Genomic DNA, 20,506 nt, shown 5'->3' with positions numbered 1-20,506 from the left:
AGTGCAGATCAGACTGTCTGCTATTTTACTGGTGTTGGTTTCAAAGTCAGCATTACACTTTGCCAGCGGTTACGTGGAAATTACTGCACAAAATCAGGCTTTTTGGCTCGTGAAACTCCAGGGGAGGTTTTTATGCAGATGCAGGAAGGACTGTGTTTGGTGTGTGGGGGAGTCGCAAGGAAGTGGTGCTGAATAGAATAATTGAATCCCCACAGTGTGGAAGCAGGCCATTCGGCCTACTGAGTCCACACTGGCCCTTCCAAAGGCCATTCCACCCCATCCCTGTAACCTTGCATTTTCCCCATGGCTAACCCACCTAGCCTGCACATCCTTAGGGGGTGATTTGGTGTGGCCAATCCAGCTAACTTGCACATCCTTTTCTGGACTGTGTGAGGAAACTGGAGCCCCCATTGGAAACCCACCATTGGGGAGAACGTACAAGCTGCGCACAGACAGCTGCCGAAGGCTGGAACTGAGCCCCGGTGCCTGGTGCTGTGAGGTAGCAGAGCTAACCACTGAGCCACCCTGTCACCCTTGTTGCATCTGATGGATCTTGCTGCATTTCCAACATTACAACAGTGAGTACACTTCAAAAGTTAGCTGTGAAGTTGTCCTAAGATGTAAATGCAAGTTCTTTTTGTTAACCTAAGATGCCAACAGTTCACGAGGTTAGGCACATATAGTAACTCAAAAAGTACAGGCATGTCAAACTCTTCCACCTGCACCTAAAACAGAAGTTGCTAGAAAAGCTAAGCAGGGGTAGCAGCATCTGTGGAGAGAAATCCAAGTTAATGTGAACCTTACTGGACCTGAAATGTTAACTCTGATTTCTCTCCATAGAAATGCTGCCAGCCCCGATGAGATTTTCCACCAATTTCTGTTTGTGTTTCAGATTTCCAACATCCGCAGTTTTTTTTTTCAGTTCCTTGCTGTTATTGAATTTTGGCAACATCTATTTTTTTTGTATCCTTTTATGATGTGTGAGCTAGCAGACTGTAACATTTCAGCACAAAATGTTCCCCAGCTGGCTGAATTTGATTCTGTCTGGTATTAAGGGTAGGGCTTGTTGTGAGGGCTTTAATAAGAGGATCTCTGAACAGTAGTTCAGGGTTCAGTTTCAGTCAGTGACTGACACAGGGTCTTGAGAAGATGACTCAGTGTTACTGTGAGCTATCTCTATGCAGATGGGGTGAAGGGCTGGCCTGTGGACAGTAGATTTCTGTTCAAAACAGTAAGGAAGACGGAATCACACCAGTGATTAGATGCTGAAGTGAATCTCTGAGAGGTTCAGCAATGCAGCTTCTGGAGAACAGACTGAAAGGCCGAGATGTACGCAGTTATTGCCTCCAGCACAGTTGAAGAGCTGGGTCCATGCCTGTATTTAGATGCTGGAGTTATGGCTGGCAAAAATACAGGAAATGTGTCTCAGAAGGAGGTGAACTCAGTGAGAAATGAAGGCAGGATTTGGGAACTCAGGAAAATTCAGGGGCAGTATTATCTCAGTCAAGCTAACTGGTAATTAAGTGTTTACAAGGAAAGTCAGGAATCCTGGAGATTGTGATGTCGGGAAAACAGATTTAATTGCCAGGAGATAATAAGAACTGCAGATGCTGGAGTCAGAGATAACTGTGTGGAGCTGGGGGAACAGTAGGTCAGGCAGCATCAGAGGAGCAGGAAAGTTGACAAAAGATTTCTGAAGAAGGAACCTGACCCAACCCATCAACTTTCCTGCTCCTCTTATGCTGCCTGGCCTGCTGTGTTCCTCCAGCTCCACACTGAGTGTGTACTGGGATGCGTGTTAATCATTCAGGCAGAAAGATTTGGAATAGTGATCGAAGTGGAGCTTGAGACTAGATCTTTAAACATGTAAAATTGGAATTTTGTGTGAAAGAGACATTTATTAAACTAGATTTGATGACTCACAGTGTCAGTGACATTGAGATGCATTGCTGCAGATTCTGTGCATTCTATCTCGATTTCATGTGCTATTCAATGTGCTCTCAAGGGTGATAGACCACAGTTTGTCTGTTAACCCATAGTTATGGATGTCAGAGTACAAGATGTATAGCTGTATTGTTGATTATTACACTTGCAACGTTTGTTATCATTTAATAAGATCTGGCAACTGATTCTTTCAATTAAAAGATAACTTGGTGAGAACAGGGTGTAAGTATTCACATGGGAACGGGAATATAACTCTGGCCGGAAGAAAATATGCCTAGACAAATTTAACATTTGATTATTAATGTTCAACAACTTTACGCAGTAAATTTTAGCACATTTACTCAAAACTGAAATATTGTGGCTTTATTCTCTTAGTAAGTACCTGAGAACAGAAACATTGACTCCTTTTAACAGAAAACCATTATTCTACCCTGATCAGATCGTAACAGAATTCAAATGTTACTGTGGCAAGGTGTGACTGTCATTTTAATCAATTGTTCACTAATGTCCTTGAGGGAAGGAAACTGCCATCCTTACCTAGTCTGGCCTACATGTGACTCCATACCCCCAGCGACGTGATTGGTTCTTAATTGTCCTCTCGACATCCCGTGAATGAATCAGGAAATAAAATTTTGTGGGTGAGCACCGCAAACAAAAACAAAATCAGACGAAAGCTGCAACAGTATCAAAAAAAATCAACCAGATGATGGGTCGGGAAGGGACTTTGTCACACCTGGTCCTGTCTGGTCCAAGACTGACCCCAGACATGTTTTATGTGGTTGACTACAAAATGCCCCCAGCCCACCACCCAACTGTACAAGCAATCGTGACTGGGGTGATGGGGAGGGAGCAGGATTAGTGGTATTATCATTAGAATATCAATCTGGATGCCCAGGTTCAAATCCTAATAAGGCAGATGGTGGAAATTCAATTCAACAGAAGTCTAGAATTAATCATTGAATGATGTTCATGACACCATTGTTGATTGTTGGAAAAACCCAGCTGGTTCACTAATGTCCTTTAGGGAAGGAAACGGTCACTCTTACCTGGTCTGGATTACATGTGACTCCAGACCCACAGCAATATAGTTGACTTTTAACTGCCCTCTGCAATAAATGATGGCTTAGCCACATTCTGCGAATAAATCATGAGCAATAGAACTATATAATGATATTTTCTTGGGAAACTTAAGGACGGGCATTAAATGCCAGCCTTGCCAGTAATACCCACATTCCTAATGTGATGGTCAATGAGAGCTCAGCCATGATGACAGTGCATGGTGAAAGAGGCTTACAGGGATGAACAGCTTGTTCCTGTTCAGTAAAGGGTACACGTTGCAGGCCTCAGCACAAGGTCTATGCAATTCAATGATTAGCACCTTTGAACTGCGAGTAGTGTTACATTGGCCCGTGATTATGATGCTACCAGTGAACAAACCTTTTTGGTGACAGGACCCTCTGTTGGCTCATCTTCCTTTTCTCCTTCAGCTTGCCCATTGGTGGATTTGACAACTTCTTCCTTGGTTTGATGGGTGACAAGAACAACATTAGTTTGAGGTTGTAGACTTGCTCGCTGAGCCAACGTGTTGGTTGCAAATGTTTAGTTACCATGCTGGGTAACATTGTTAGTGCGCCTCCGATGAACCATTGGTGTTCTGTCCGGCCTGTTATCTATATGCCTCGGTTTGCGGGGGGGTTGGCATCACTTCCTGTTCTGTTCATCAGTGGTTTTCATATCGGGTCCAATTCAACATATTTGTTGATGGAGTTCTGGTTGGAATGCTAGGCCTCCAGGAATTCCCTGGCATGTCTCTGTTATTATGGATGCGTTGGTCAGGTCAAATTCCCGTTTATTGCGTCCAGTGAGAATTGGTGATGTTTCTTGGTGGCTAGTTGGTGTTCATGTATCCTTATTGTCAGTTTTCTTCCAGTTTGTATATTCTGTTAGTCATATTGTTTGTGGGTTTGGGGTCCTTTACATTCATTGGTAGCTGTCGCAGGGTAGTTGTTGGTTTATATGCTACCCTGATGCAAGGGGCCCGAGTAGTCTTGTGGTCATCTCTGATATGTCTCTAATGTAGGGTAGGATGATGAGTGTGTCTGGCCGTGTTGTGGTTTGCTGCAGAGGTAATGGCAGATTGTGTTTTTTGGGCATCCATTCTGTTAAAAATCAACTCAGAATTGCCTAAACCAGAGCAGGAGCACTGATACGGAGTTTTTAAAGGAATGGATACCTAAAAAGTGCAATCCACCATTACCTCCATGACAGACCACAACAAGAAGACACAACACGGCCAGATACCCGACCGTACATCAGAAACGTATCAGAGATGACTACAAGGCTACTCAGACCCCAAGGTATCAGGGTAGCCCTCAAACCTGTGATAACAAGGTGTAGAGGTGGATGAACACAGCAGGCCAAGCAGCATCAGAGGAGCAAGGAAGCTGAAGTTTCGGGCCTCGGCCCGTGACAGCTACTGATAAACTTAAAGGATCCCATTTCCCCAACCAATAAAACTAATGTAATAAACAAAATACCATGCAAAGACTGTGAGAAACATTACATAGACCAAACTGTATGAAAACTGACATGAACACCAATTAGCCACTGAGAGACATGACCAATTCTCACTGGTCTCAATACACACAGACAAAGGAGGACGCAAATTTGATTGGGAGATCACATCCATAATAGCATGAGCCAAACAGAGCCATGCCAGGGAATTCCTGGAGGCCTGGCATTCCAACTGGAACACCATCAACAAACACAGTGAAACTGGACCTGATTTAGAAACCACTGAGAAACAGAACTGGAATTAATACTGAACACCCCAGCAAATCAAGGCATAAAAATAACAAGAGGTACAGAACAATGACGCTTCACCGGAGGCGCACTGATGATTTACCTAGCAGGGTAATTTCAATTTGATTAGGCAAGTGTGGAATTAAATTATGTTCAGTTTGAGCATGTTTTGTTGTAAAACACATTCTTTAAGGAAAATAATTATGTAGCCTTGGTCAACAGTAAGGTAAAACATTTTATGATATTGTTAGTTTAGCATTCAGGCCAATGTATTCTTAGGCGAACACATGAGAATGCTTTGGACTAAAATGGTTTTTACTTAAAGACAGCCATGTCTTATGATGGTTTAGATTTGTAATAGCATTTGTAACAGACACATGGGTTCATATGCATATATATACACACACACACATATAAACACACCTCGGAATTAGGTTTGACTGTGTGCTTTACAGTCTTAGGTGTTTCTTAGATTTATCAGTTGGGACATTTGGGATGGTAATTAATAGCGAGATGATGCTACATATTCTAAGCAGACACATAGAATATCCATAAAGATCAATGGAGTTGGAAAACCAACAGCGATTTTATAAAATGATGGGCATTAAAGAGTGAATCATGAGATAGTTGAAAATGATATCAGTAAGATAACCACTATTTTAAAGAAAACATTCAGCAATTGGGTACACACTACATAGTCAACCCGAGACCAGCCATGAATTGCCCATATGTTAACATGAGGTGGCACGGTGGCTCAGTGGTTAGCACTGCTGCCCCACAGTGCCAGAGGCCCAGGTTCAATTCCCTTTCGGTGACTGTTCTTCCCGTGTTTGTGTGGGTTGTCTCCCACAGTCCAAAGATGTGCAGGTTAAGTAGATTAGCCATGCCAAATTGCCCATAGTATCCAGGGATGTGTGGATTAGCCATGGGAAATGCAAGGCTGCAGGGATAGGGTAGGGGGAAGAGTCTGGGTGGAAGAGTGAGTGCGGACTTGTTGAGCTGAATAGCCTGTTTCCACATTGTAGGGATTCAGTGGCTGCAACAAGCCACTTAGACTTCAGGATGCCTTTGATCATTTCCATGAGATAGTGACTCTCAAAACTCAATAAAGCTTATAGAACATTGAACATAGAACATTACAGCACAGTACAGGCCCTTCAGCCCTCGATGTTGTGCCGACCTGTCATACCGATCACAAGCCCATCTAACCTACACTATTCCATGTACGTCCATATGCTTGTCCGAAGACGACTTAAATGTACATAAAGTTGGCGAATCTACTACCACTGCAGGCAAAGCGTTCCATTCCCTTACTACTCTGAGTAAAGAAACTACCTCTGACATCTGTCCTATATCTATCTTTCACCCTTCAATTTAAAACTATGCCCCCTCGTGCTTGCCATCACCATCCTAGGAAAAAGGCTCTCCCTATCCACCCTATCTAACCCTCTGATTATTTCATGTCTCAATTAAGTCACCTCTCAACCTTCTTCTCTCTAACGAAAACGCCTCAAGTCCCTCAGCCTTTCCTCATAAGACCTTCCCTCCAGACCAGGCAACATCCTAGTAAATCTCCTCTGCACCCTTTCCAAAGCTTCCACATCCTTCTTACAATGCGGTGACCAGAACTGTACGCAATACTCCAAGTGCGGCTGCACCAGAGTTTTGTACAGCTGCAGCATAACCTCTTGGTTCCGGAACTTGATCCCTCTATTAATAAAAGCTAAAACACTGCACGCCTTCTTAACAACCCTGTCAACCTGGGTGGCAACTTTCAAGGATCTGTGTACATGGACACCGAGATCTCTCTGCACGTCTACACTACCAAGAATCTTACCATTAGCCCGGTACTTTGCATTCTGGTTACTCCTTCCAAAGTGCATCACCTCGCACTTGTCCGCATTAAACTCCATTTGCCACCTCTCAGCCCAGCTCTGCAGCTTATCTATGTCTCTCTGCAACCTACAGCATCCTTCGTCACTATCCACAACTCCACCGACCTTGGTGTCATCTGCAAATTTACTAACCCATCCTTCTACGCCCTCATCCAGGTCATTTATAAAAATGACGAACAGCAGTGGACCTAACACCGACCCTTGCAGTACACCACTAGTAACTGGTCTCCAGGATGAACATTTCCCATCGACTACCACCCTCTGTCTTCTTTCAGCAAGCCAATTTCTGATCCAAACTGCTATATCTCCCACAATCCCACTCCTCCGCATTTTGTACAATAGCCTACTGTGGGGAACCTTATCAAATGCCTTGCTGAAATCCATATACACCACGTCAACCGGTTTACTCTCATCTACCTGTCTGGTCACCTTCTTGTAGTGGCTTGGCTCACAAGAAGGAAAATGAAAGGTTGAAGAAGAGCTTCAATCAACAGAACATGACCTGCCCCAGTGGTGTGTTAAAACACATCCAAATAGGTTAATTAACATTACTGTAAATGTTACTGAGGGTCTCACTGCACAATAGTAACGCCCCCAACTCTGGGTTGTATGTAAATTTAAATACAGTTGAATAAGGTCTTCCAATTAAAACAAATTACATCAAAAAATCTTAGACTTCTGAAGGCTGCAGTCAAATTGCGCTTCAGTTGAGTCCTGTGCTCTGGTCTTATCCCATGAGATGCCAGTTCAGACCTCCCTCACTTTAGTCCAGTTTGGATCCCTGCAGCTGTGATGGCAAGGAGATGCTGTCCATTGGTGTGGTGAGAGTGCATGTTGTCAATGTGAGACCACAGGAGCTCAAAGCCCATATCGTCTGATACGTGCAGTATCTTTAACACACCATCCTCCACAAGAACACTAGAATTTGGGACAGGAGTCGGCCGTTCAGCCCCTTCAGCCTGCCTCATCATTGAATCTGAACGTATCTGGTCTGATTGTGGCCTCCACACCATTTTCTTGTCTGTCCCTGGAATGACCCCTCAGTAAAAATCCAAACTATTCAGTCTTGAATATCTTCAACGACGCAACCTCCACTGCTGTCTGGGAAAGTGAATTCCGCTAAACTAACAGCATCAAATAATGACAGTGTTGCATTTAGCCCATTGATTCCACACTGATCCTCCCAACAGCATCCCACCCAGACTCAACCCTCTACCCTATCCCTGTAACTCTGCATTTCCTGGGTCTAATCCACTTAGCTGGCATGTCTTTGGACTGTGGGAGACCATGCACGCAGACATGGGGAGAATATATCTGTGGAGTTTGCACAGTCACGCGAGGCTGGAATCAAACCCAGGTCCCTGATGCTGTGAGGCAGCAGTGCTAACCACTGAGCCACCGTACTTCCCCACTCTTGGGACACAGAGAGAGAGAAAAAATAATCCACCCTGGTCTGAAGTGGGATACCCCTTACTGTTAAACTGTGTGCCTTCATTCCAGATTCAATATCATAGCATCCAACCTGTTCACAGCTCTAGAGCAGGCTGCCTGGTACAATACCTCAGTGAGTAGCTGTTAAACACTGGTGTTGACTGTTTCTGATGACGCTCTGCTGAATTTACACATAGCTGCTCTGTTTGTCGGGTGACCTTGGTGTCTTTCTCTGGGCTGTCCAGATGTCTGACGGGTTGCGAAGATGAGCCCACAAAAGCGCCAACTTCCTACAAAGGCAAGGCCATTCTGTTTTGAGTTCTTTGCTTGCAATGAATTTATTTAAAGCAAATACTGCAGACACTGGAAAACTGAAATTAACACAGTAAACTCTGTTTCTGTGGAGAAAGAAAAATGGAAGTTAACATTTTGGGTCTTCTGAGCTGGAAGTCATACCGGACTCAGAATGTTAACTCTGTTTCTTGTTCCACAAGGGCTGCCAGAGCTGCCGAGTTTCTCCATGTTTGAGTGAAATTTAAGGTCACCTGTCTAACTGCTCAACTTCAGCAACGGTTTCTCAGGACAATGGAGTTGAAACACAAGGAGAATGTGATACAGGATCTGAAACAAGTAGGTGCCAGTGTTAGATTCCGAATAGATCAGGCAGACTGCGCAGGATGACAGGGAAGGGCATCTTACAGTAACAAACAGGCAGTGATTTTCAAGAATACAGGGGATCGTGGTAGATCAGAAAATCTGAAAATTGGTGGAAAACACTTGAAATGGTGAGACAATAAAGGTACAGGAGCAGAATGGGGCCATTCAGCCCTTTGAGAGTGCTCCACCCTTCAATCATGGTTGATATGTTTTTCAACCCCATTCTCCAGTCATGTCCCCTTAAACCTTGATCTCCTTCTCAATGAAGAGTCAATCTACCCCTATTTTAAATACGGTCAATGACTTGGCCTCCACAGCCCTCTGCAGCAATGAGTTCCACAGATTCACCACCCTCCAGCTGAAGAAATTCCCCTTCGTTTCTATTCTAAAGAGTCAACCCTTCACTCTGAAGCTGTGCCCTTGGGTCTGTCTCTCCTTCCAGTAGAAACACCTTCTCCACTTCTATTCTATCCAGGGCTCTCAGTATTCTGTATTTTAATCAAATCAGACAGTCCCCAAACCCCCACCCCTCCTTGTAAACTCCATCAAGTACAGACCTAGAGTCCTCAACCACTCATCAGATGACAAGCCTTCATTCTCAGGATTATTTTTGTAAACCTCCTCGGGACCCCCTCCAATGCCTGCATATCTTTCCTTCAATATGGGGCCCAAAATTGCTCACGATATTCCAAATGCATTCTGACCACAGCCTTATACAGCCTCAGCAGTACCTCTCTGCTCGTGTATTCCAGCTGCTTTGAAGTGAATGCCAACATTACATTTGTCTTCCTGACAACTGAACCTGTAGGTTAACCTTAAGAGAATCTTGAACTCGGATTCCCAAGTCCCCTTGTGCTTCAGACTTACGAAGCCTTTCCCATTTAGAAAACAATCTACACCTCTATTCTTCCTACCAAAGTGCAAAACTTCGTATTTGCCCACATTGTACCCCATCTGCCAATTCTTTGCCCACTCTCCCAGTCTGTGCAAGTCCTTTTGCAATCTCCCAGCTTCCTCAACACTACCTGTCTCTCCACCTATCCTTGCATCATCTGCAAACTTAGCAACAATGCCCACAGTTCCTTTGTCCAAATCGCTAATGAGAGTGGCTGTGGTCCAACAGAAACCCTTGTAGAACTCCACTAGTCTCCTATTTGCCAAACTGAAAAAGACACATCTATCCCTACCCTCTGCCTTCTGCCAGTCAGCCAATCATCTATCCTTGCCAGTACCTTGCCCATAACACTATGGCCTCTTATCTACTTAACAGCCTCTAAGGTTCTTGAGTAGATTTGTAATTCTGTTCTGTTCTGAGGAAAGGTCACTGGACCTGAAATGTTAACTCTGACTTTTCCTTCATAAATGCTGCCAGACCTGCTGGCCTTTCCCAGCAACTTCTGTTTCTGTTTGTGTTTGAGATATCCTGAACTCAGGCACCAGGCAGGCAAAGCAGCATTCGGTGCTCTTGATCCTGGCCATGCATAAGTGTCTATTTTCCTGACCTTCCTTGACTTATATGTCCCCACTTACAACTATAGTTCTCTTTTCTATCCTCACTTCAATGGCTTCCTGTACCACAGTGCTATGGTCAGTTTGCTCATCTTCCCTACAGACTCTACACTCATCCACGCAGGGAGGAAGATTCTCAAACCTGTTAGCGACACTTAAAGGCTGAAGTTCCATCAGCACTATCTCCTGGATCCCTCCACCTGCCCTGCCCACAGTCACACCCTCCTGTCCCTGACGACTGACCAAATTCGAGGTCATTAATCTAAGGATGTGACTGCATTCAGGTGACTCTCCCCCTGCCTAATGTGTCACGGTGTTCAAAGCTCAGGCTCTGAGCCAGAGTTCTTCAAGGAACCAACACTTGCTGCAAATGTGGTCACTATGAATCACAAGGAGAGGGGAATGTTGGTGAAAGGTAAAATATTGAGTTGGCAGAGTGACACTTGCTGGTCAGTGAGTTCCCTATTTACAGTGTGACTTGTAATGAGTTTCACTGGCCTTTCCCAACATATAATGATGAGTATCAATATCAGAGTTCACTCATTATAAACACTGCCTTGAAATGTGTCAGAGAAGTAATATTAATTTATTAGGGTGTGTGCTAATACAAAAAACTTTTAACTGAATAGAGATAAAAGTTAGCATGACGAATAACACGTTTAATTGCTGACAAGTCCACTCATGGTGACAACAGCAACTTCAGGGACTGTGCAAAGTTTGACACCATTCACAACTCCTGGACAATATTCAGACTCAGACCGACAGGTGGTCAGTAATATTTGTATCACACAATTGCCAGGAATGATCATCTCAAACAAGACAGAATCTAGTCATCTCCCCTCGACATTCAATGGCACTACCATCTCTGAGACCTTAAACTACCATTATCTTTGAGGCTGTTATTGAACTAGATCAGCTGTGGTTGCCAAAACTAATCAGAAGTGGGAATTCTGCAGTGAATAACTGACTCCCTAAATCCTGTCCCACATTTACAAGGCACAAATCAAGAGTATGATGCAATATTGTCTGCTTCCCTGAATGGGTACAGCATCAATAGCAAAGAAGTCAACATCATCCAGGTCAAAGCAGCTCACTTCACTGGCACTACATTCTACTGACATATAGGGCAGGCATATGTACCATCCACAAGCCACACTGCAACTACTCATTATGGTCCTTTCAACAACACCTTCCAAACCCATGACCTTTACTAGCTAGAAAGGCAAAGGCAGCAAATATGTAGGAAATCATTTCCTGCAAGTCCCCTCCAAGCTATTCACCATTCTGACTTGAAAATATATAGCTGTTCCTTCAGTGTCACTGGAATGCTGTCTGAACAGCATCTGGGATCTACCTACACCAGATTAGGTCGCAGATTCTCTTCTCTGCCATCACTATCTCATGGGCAGTTAGGGTTTGACTACACAGCTTAGTGATGGGCACATTCAGTGAAAGAATTAGTGGTTCACAGCAAAAGAAGCTAGGTTGCAGATTTCAAGGACATGATTGTCTCCAGCGGTTGCAAGTAAAACCACCTGTTAAACACAGGTTAAGCTTCAGCATTGAGCTAACCATACCTGCACGGGGAACGCTTTCAGTCTCGCAGCCAGATCTGTCTGACAGATGTATTCAACAGCAACGATGATTCCCTGAAGTATAAACCTCTTAATCTCTCTATAATGCAGACTTTCAATCTCCTTCTTCAGTTCACTGGTGGAGGTCAACAGAGCCTCAGCTGGAGAATTAAAACCCATTACAGATATGAGATTAAACCACTAACAGCCTAACACTTCATAAAATAAATGAGTAAAACATAATCTGCTGCCATGCCATATCCAAGTTTTCTGCTGTTTTAAAGCAGTTACAGTTTTCTGTAACTGACTGCATTCATTTACGTTTCTTATCAAGGATCTGTCTTTCAAAGATGATACACTTGTGAAATGTATGTGACTACACCAGTGAATGCTTTTAGACGAATGATAAATGGAAATGGTAACATAATGCTTATACGACCAGACCAGTAACCCAGAGAAAATGTTGACTGTGTAACTCTTGCCAGTAATGCTGCCAGTTTTGCTGAGAATTTCCAGCATTATTTTAACTTTCCAGAGGACTAGATCAATAGTCTGGAGACTCGAATCAGCATGACAGCTGGGGGAATTGAAATTCAATTTATTAGATAAATCTGGATTAAACCATTAGTGATAGTAATTGTACCCACAGAACATTACATGTTGGCACAAAACCTCACCTGGTTACCTGAAACTTTTTCAAGAAGGAAAGCTACCTTACTTGTCACGTCTGGCCTACAAGTGACTCCAGACCCACAGCAAGGAGGTTGACTTCCAACTGCCCTCAGGAAGGGCCTGGCAAGCCAATTAAGGAGGCAGTTCACCACCAGATTCTCAAAGCGCAGTTTAGAAGGGTTGACTCAATGTTGGCTTTACCAGGATTGCCCACAGCCTGGGTATTCATTTTAAAAAAATGGCTGTGGAATTTCTTTGTTAATTTATTTGTTTGTGGGATGTTGTTGTAACTGGCTTGGTCAGCATTTATTGCCCGTCCCTAGTTGCCCTCAAGAAGGTGGTGGTCAGCTGCTTTCTTGAACAACTGCAGTCCTCCTGCTGTGAGTTGACTCATAATGCCCTTAGGGAGGGAATTCCAGGATTTTGACCCAGCAATGAGAAGGAACAGCAATATTTTTCAAAGTCAGGATGGTGAGTGGCACTGGAGAGCAACTTGCTGGTGGTGGTGTTCCCACATGTCTGCTGCCCATGTCTTTCTAGATGAAAGTGACCATGGGCTTGGAAGTTGCTGCCTAAGGATATTTGGTGAATTTCTGCACTATGTCTTGTAGATACTGTTGTTACTGAGCGTTGGCAGTGGAGGAAGTGGATGCGGTGCCAATTAAACAGTCCTGGATGGTGTCAAGCTTAAGTGTTGATGGAGATGCTCTCATCCAGGCAAGTGGGGAATATTCCATCACGCTCCTGACTTGTGCCTTGTACATGGTGGGCAGGCTTTGGGGAGTCAGGAGGTGAGTTCTTGTCACAGTATTCTTAGCCTCTGACCTGCTCTTGTAGCAACTGTGTTTACAAAGACATATGGTGTTCTTGCGAAGCTGCACATGTTTGCATCAGTCTGATGCAGTCATAGCGAAGAGCACTGCAATGTTCAGCATTCAGCAAGCCCAAATTGATGTAGAGGCAGCCCTGTGCTTAACCCAGTATTTACTCTCGGTCACCCTCTGCCACAGATTCTGAAAGCTGAATACAACTAGGTGGAAATCACAGGGCATTCTGCTATCCTTCACAAGCCCCTATCTGGGTGTCAAGGTCATCCTCTTGGGCAAAGAAAGGCAGGATTTGCATTTATATGGCAACATTTATGACCTTAGAAAGTTCCAAAGCACTGAACAGCCATTGAAGCACTCTGAAACACAGCAGGTCAATTTGTACACACAGACATTAATGACACTACACCCAGGTAATCTGGCTTTTTTGTGTGGTATTGATGAGGGGTAGAAAGGGCAAATCCTTTGGGGGCTTTTACACCCCCTTGGAAAGACAAAGGGGGCTTCATTTTAATGTCTTGCCCTAGAAATGGACTCAGCAGGAGGACAGGTGGATGGATCAACGTAGTGTGGAAAGGGGGATTGACAGCACACAAAGGAGCCCAAACAGACGTTCTGCTTCACACACTGCGCTTAATCTCGGCTTCAATGCCATTTTCCTTTATAGGGTTCATTATTTTGACAGGAGGTCAGAGAAATCATGGAGGATGTCAAGGTGCAGCAAGCCCAATACAGTTCTTACCGTCCAAATTTTTACAGTATTCCTGAAATAGGTTCGGGGCCGGAGGGAAGGAATAGTAACCACCCATTACGGACCGTTTCATCACATCGTGCTCATGCTGCCCTTTTACCCACTGGATGAAGCCCTGTACCTTTGGGTCCTTTGTGTATGGCTGACCTTTGTGATACCCTGGAAATGAACATCAGGAGAGATTGCCATGAGAATGAGCATGAGGAGATCAATATCATAACAGTGCTTGTTACTGTACAGCCAATATTAACAAGCAGCTTTAACACTCACATCATCAGGAGGTCACTGTGCTCAACAAACAGGTTCATTATCTCAGCACCACCAAAGAGTTCAGCACCACCACCAGTCCCGAAGAGTTCAGTTCATTGTTACAATGTTAGTTCTTCGAAGGAGCTATTCAATCACTTTTTTTTTCTAATTTATAGAATCATAGAATTCCTACAGCGTGGGAACAGACCATTCACCGCCCATTGAATCCACACTGATCCTCCAAAAAGCATCCCCACCCAGACCCACACCCCATCCTATCCCTGTTACCCTGCATTTCCCATGGCTAATCCACCTCAGCTGCACATCCCTGTACATTTTGGGAAATTCCCATGGCTAATCCACCAAATCGGCACATCTTTGGACTTTGGGAGGAAACCCATGCTGACACAGGAAGGACATCCAAACTCCGCACAGCCCAAAGAATCAAACTCAGGTGCCTGGTACTGTGAAGCAGCAGTGCGACCCACTTCAGTTCACTCACAGGATATGGGTCTCACTGGCTGGTCCAACATTCATTTCATTTATCTCCAAATTTCCCAGAAAGGGCAATTAAAAGTCAACCACATTGGTGTGGAACTGGAGTCACATGAAGGCCAGACCAGGGGAAGGATGACAGCTTTCCTTCCCTAAATGATATTAGTGAGCCAGTTGGGTTTTTCCTGACAATTGACAATGGTTTCACGGTCAGTGGATAACAGCAAATTTAAATTGCACCATTTAGCATGGCAGGGTTTGACTGGGGTCCCTAGAACATCACCCGGATCTATGTAGGGGAGGCAATGGCCTAGTGGTATTATCGCTGGACTGTTAATCCAGAGACCCAGATAATGTTCTGGGGACGCGGATTCAAATCCCGCCACAGCAGATGTTGAACTTGAATTCCATAAAATATCTGGAATTAGAATCTAATGATGACCTTCAATCCATCGTCAATTGTTGGGAAAAACCTATTTGGTTCATTAAAGTCCTTTAGGGAAAGAAACTGCCAGTCTGACTTACATGTGGCTTCAGACCCACAGCAATGTGATTGACTCTGAACAGCCCTCTCCGCAATTAAGGACAGGCAATAAATGCTGCCTGGACCGCAATGCCCTCATCCAGTTAATGAATAAACAAAAAATCCAGTGATGATACCAACAGACCACTGCCTCCCCTAACTTGCACTCCCTTCCTGTTTGCTCATAGCCCTTTGTCACGACAAAGCACTGACAGTTCCTACAGCAGTGAGGGACTTCAGTTTTGAAAAGAGTCTGCAGAAACAGAAACAAAGAAAGGACATTTAAAAGAAGTTGGTCAAAATTATGAAGAGTTTTGATGGTGTAGACAGTTAGCTAGTCACCCAGATCTTCGGATAATGAGAGTCCTGGAAGATGTACATTAAAAGCATGCAGAAATCCCAATACATTGACCACGAGGGAGGTGCCCAGGAACCTGACATCAAAACTTCGTATGGGCAAGTACTTGGCATCTGCGACTCCCCCCCTGAAAAATTCACCTCCTCCTTTGGATGCTTGCGACTGACTTTTCGGAATAGTTAGCCAGGAAATGTTAGAAATGCTTTACACCTGGCTAACCGTGAGAGTGACGCCCCTGACCCATGCCCAATGCCATCACTCTTTACCTTGAATCTGGACACAACTCCCTCAGGACTGGGCCCCCGTCCCCAGGTCCCATGATTCGCAACACCAGATCTCACCCAGACCCATCCTGACAGCTCTCAACTCCCTGGCCTGACCCAATCCCTACCCCATGAATGCCCTAAACACACATCTGCCTGCCTGCCACCCTCTCTCAAGGCACTTGGCACCTTTGCCACCTCACCCATCCATCACCCAGTTTCCTGCACTTGCCTGCCAGCTCACCACCTTATCCACTTGGCACCCCACCTACCTGGTATTGTGTCCCCAACCACCTGACACTTTGTACTCCTGCATCCCCATGGCACTTCACTCACCTGGCACTCCACACACACCTTGTGGAGCTGGAAACGGTGATCTTGCAATGACAGCCCATGGTCGAAATCACCTTTCCAGGGAAGCCCACATCAAAGGATCTTTTAAGTGTAGGGTTTATTTTGGGATCAAATATGATGACAGGTTTGTGAGCAATCAACCTCAGCCAGGGTTGTCAAGGAGAGAGATGGAGATGGGAGTTCAGTGTTTGTCAGAGACCAATGACAACTGGCTAAGGAACAGAAGGGAAGCTGAGGGGAATTTACTGGTGGGCTGTAAATTGTTATATCTGGAAATACACTGCCTCAAAAGGCAGTGGGAGAAGATTCATTGATAGCATTCTAAACAGTTTTGGATAAACACTTCAAACTCATAGGGATGGAGAGAAAGAGAAGAGGAAGTGGGACCAATCAGTCAACTCTTCTAAGCACCAGCACAGGCACAATGGGATGAATGGTCTCCTTTTCTGTTGTTACGTCTCCACTCAGTTCACACCTGGTGTTGTGAAGAAAGGACTTTAAAGCATCAATGTCGAGTTGCAACAGCATCTATCTCTAGTCTTCCTGAGAATGAATTGGAACGCATTTCAACTTGTCCACTGCTGGATATCAAACTAATATTTTGATAAGTCGGAAACCATGGAGATGAAGAGGGAGGATTTAGTGAGGTTGAAGTGAATGTCATTCACATGGAAACGGACACTGCGTTTTCAGATTATGTCACCATGGATCAAATTGTAAATGAGAAATGAGAGTGGGCAGGCAGTGAAGGAGATAATTAACCTCGGACAGCTATCCATCCACAATTACTTGGGTTCAAAGTAAATAAAACTGTAAGCAAAAATGACTCATCCTTAAAGTCACCCATTACTGGTACATTTCATAGTTTGAAACATCATTGCGGAGACTTTGGAATTATAAACATTATGGAAGAATGGGAATAGTTTATTTATAATTTATACTCCAGGGTTCAAATGACAACATGGCCTCACAGCAGTGGGAGGGAAGCCCAAATGAATTGTGAGTCATTTGAATACCAGGATTAAATTACAGGGTTCTACTCATGCGCTGCAGTTTATTTTTAATACATATGGGCTGCACTTTCAAAGCTGAAGAGGACTGTATAATGTGACACTGAAACGGGGTTGATTGAAACAGTTAACACTGCAGAATAATAAAGACAGCTGAGTCACAGTTGAAAGACAATGCAGCTATTGGCAGGTTTCACATTCGCTAAAGGGTGATGAGCAAATTTCATCTTTACAACAGCAAAGCAGAATGGAAGGAGAAAGCATACACACCGGCTCTTTGTTCTCATCACCGTGCTAATCTCGATTTATTGAAATCCCAACATCACTGGAATCAAACAGTCATACTGCGCGGAAACAAACCTTTTCGGCCCAACCAGTCCATGCTAACCATAATCCCCAAATAAACTAGTCCCACCTGCCTGCACTTGGCCCATATCCCTCCAAACATTTCTTACTCGTGTGCTTATCCAAATGTCTTTTAAGTATTGTAACTGAACCTGTACCCATCACTTCCTCTGGCAGTTCACTGCACACACAAACTACTCTCTTTGTAAAAAAGGTTTCCCCTCATATCATTTTTAAAACTTTCTCCTCTCACCTTATAAATACGTCCCCAAGCCTTGAAATCCCCCACCCCCGGGAAAAGAACCCCTTATGACATAATGGACCTCTATAAAGTCACCCCTCAACCTCTTAACGTTCCAGTGAAAAAAGTCCCAGTCTATCCAGCTGCTTTTTTTTAAGCTCAAACCCTCCAGTCCTGGCAATGTCTTGGTAAATTTCTTTCTAAGTCTCTCCAGCATAATAATGTCTTTCCTTGAACAGGATGACCAGAAGTAGACACACCGGACAAAAGGGAATTGGCAACGGAACCGAAGATGAGATGAGGACAATTTGTTTTTAGGACCTGAATTGTTACGGCTGAGAATGCGTTGCCTGAAAGAGAGTGGGCGTAATTCATTAGTAACTTTCAAAAGGGTGTTGGATAAGTATCTCAAAAGTGAACATTCAGATGGGCACAAGGGAAGGGGAAATGGGACCAATTGGGCGGCTCTCTCTAAGTGCCAGCATAGCCACAAAGGGACAAATGGCCTCCTTTTGTGCTGAGCATTTCCGTCAAATTCACATATTGCACTTTGTGTGAAGGACTTAATAGCATTAAAATACACGTGTGGTTCTTTTTTGTTTGTTCAGTCCGAGAATGCGGGCATCACTGGTGAGGCCAAAATGTATTAGAACTAAGAACAAAGCCCAACGCAGCACAGGAACAGGCCCTTCAGCCCACCGAGCTTGCCTTTCTAAACTAAAACCCTTTAGCCTCTATGCAGTCTGTATCCTTTATTCCCTGCATATTCATGTATCTGTTGAGACACCTCTTAACCATTGCCTCCACCACCTCTTCTGGCAGCATACTCCAGACACTTATCACCGTCTCTGTAAAACAACTTGTCTCGCACATCTCCAGACACTTATCACCGTCTCTGTAAAACAACTTGTCTCGCACATCTCCTGTAAATTTTACCCCTTCCACCTTAAATCTACGTCCCCCAGTAATTGATATTTCTACCCTGGGGAAAAAAAAAAGACTCCAACGTTCCAGTCTATCCATGCCTCTCATAATTTTGGAAACTTCTATCAGGTCATTGCTGATCCTTCAATGTTCAAGTGAAAACAAACCAAGTTTATCCAATCTCTCCTCATAATGGATACCCTCCAAACCAGGCAACATTCTGGTAGACAGTTTCTGTAGCGTGTCCAAAGTTTCAACATCCTTCTGACAGCGTAGCAACCAGAACTGTACACAATGCTCCAAATGTAGCCTAAATGAAGTTCTATAAAGCTGCAACATGACTTGCCAGTTTTTACACTCTATGCCCCAACTGATCAAGGCAAACATGCGATATGGCTTCTTGACCACCTTATCCACTGGTGTTGCCACTTTCAGGGAACTGTGGACCTGCTCACCTCGATCATTCTATATGCTGATGCTATGAAAGGTTCTGTCATTTATTGCATACTTCCCTCCTGCATTCGATCTCACAACAAGCATCACGTTGCATTTGTTCAGATTAAACTCTATCAGCCATTTCTCCACCCAGGGGTCCAGCCGACTTCTGTCCCACTATATTCACTAGCAACCCTCCTCACTATCTGCAGCTCCAGAAATCTTTGTGTCATCTGCATACTTCCTAAGCAGCCACCTAGATCCTCCTTCAAATCATTTATGTATGTATCACAAACATTTATATGTATATATATCACAAACATCAGGGGTCCCAGCACTGATCCTTGTGGAACACCACGAGTGACAGATTTCCTGACCAAGCATCAGTCTTTCACCACTATTCTTTCAAGACTAAGTGAGTTCAGTATCCATTTTACTAACTCATCGCAGATCCCAAATTACTTCATCTTTTGCTCAGCCTGTCATGAGGGACCTTGTCAAAGGCCTAGCTAAAGTCCACGTAGACGAGATCCACTGCTCTGCTTTATCAATCATCTTTGTCACTTCCTGAATAAAACTCCATCAAGTTTGAGAGACAAAACCTCCACCCCACAAAGCCATGCTGCCTGTCATGAATAAAGCTGTATTTTTCCAAATGTGAGTAAATCCTCTCCTTAAGAACCTTCTCCAATAATTTCCCTATCACTCATGAAAACCTCACGAGCCTGCAATTTCCTGGATTGTTCCTGTTGCCCTTCTTAAACAAAGGAAAGACAGTGGCTATCCTTCAGCGCTCTGGTGCCTCTCTTGAGACTAAAGAGGATACAAAGTTTTCATACAAGGCCCTCAGATGTCCCTCAGTATTCTGGTTTGGATCCCATCAGATCCTGGGGACTTGTCTACATCAATGCTTTTCAAAATACCGCACAGCTTTTTTATATTGACAAGCCCTAGAATATCAACAAACCCTTGTCAAGACTTATCATTCACCATGCCCTTTTCCTTTATGAATACTGATACAAAGTATTTTTTGAGGACCTCCCCCACTTTTTCCGGGTCCACTTTTGACCTTGTGTAGACCTACCCTTTCTCTGTGTGAAATGCTTTGGGGTTGTCCTTAATCCTGTTTGCCAAAGACATTTTATGGCCCATTTTAACCTTCCTAATTCCTTGTTTGAATTCCTTCCTGTTCACTTTCAATTTTTGAGGTCTTTGTCTGTCTTCAGTTTCCTATACTTTATGCAGCC

General features: G+C 44.1%; 1 protein-coding gene across 1 annotated transcript in view; it reads right to left on the bottom strand.

Moving 5' to 3' along the window:
* Window positions 1-20,506, bottom strand: part of radx (RPA1 related single stranded DNA binding protein) — a 62,649-nt gene that overhangs the window by 19,621 nt on the left and 22,522 nt on the right. The window contains exons 9-12 of the mRNA XM_048544907.2: window positions 14,054-14,221; window positions 11,816-11,973; window positions 8,202-8,362; window positions 3,382-3,462 (exon numbers count right to left, since the gene is read on the bottom strand). Coding sequence (XP_048400864.1) covers window positions 3,382-3,462; window positions 8,202-8,362; window positions 11,816-11,973; window positions 14,054-14,221 — 568 coding nt within the window. The remainder of the gene's footprint in view (window positions 1-3,381; window positions 3,463-8,201; window positions 8,363-11,815; window positions 11,974-14,053; window positions 14,222-20,506) is intronic.

Source organism: Stegostoma tigrinum, chromosome 15, assembly GCF_030684315.1.
Source record: "Stegostoma tigrinum isolate sSteTig4 chromosome 15, sSteTig4.hap1, whole genome shotgun sequence".
Lineage (NCBI taxonomy): Eukaryota > Metazoa > Chordata > Chondrichthyes > Orectolobiformes > Stegostomatidae > Stegostoma > Stegostoma tigrinum.
The sequence above is the reverse complement of the archived record's forward strand: the minus strand, read 5'-3'. Positions and strand labels throughout refer to the sequence as shown.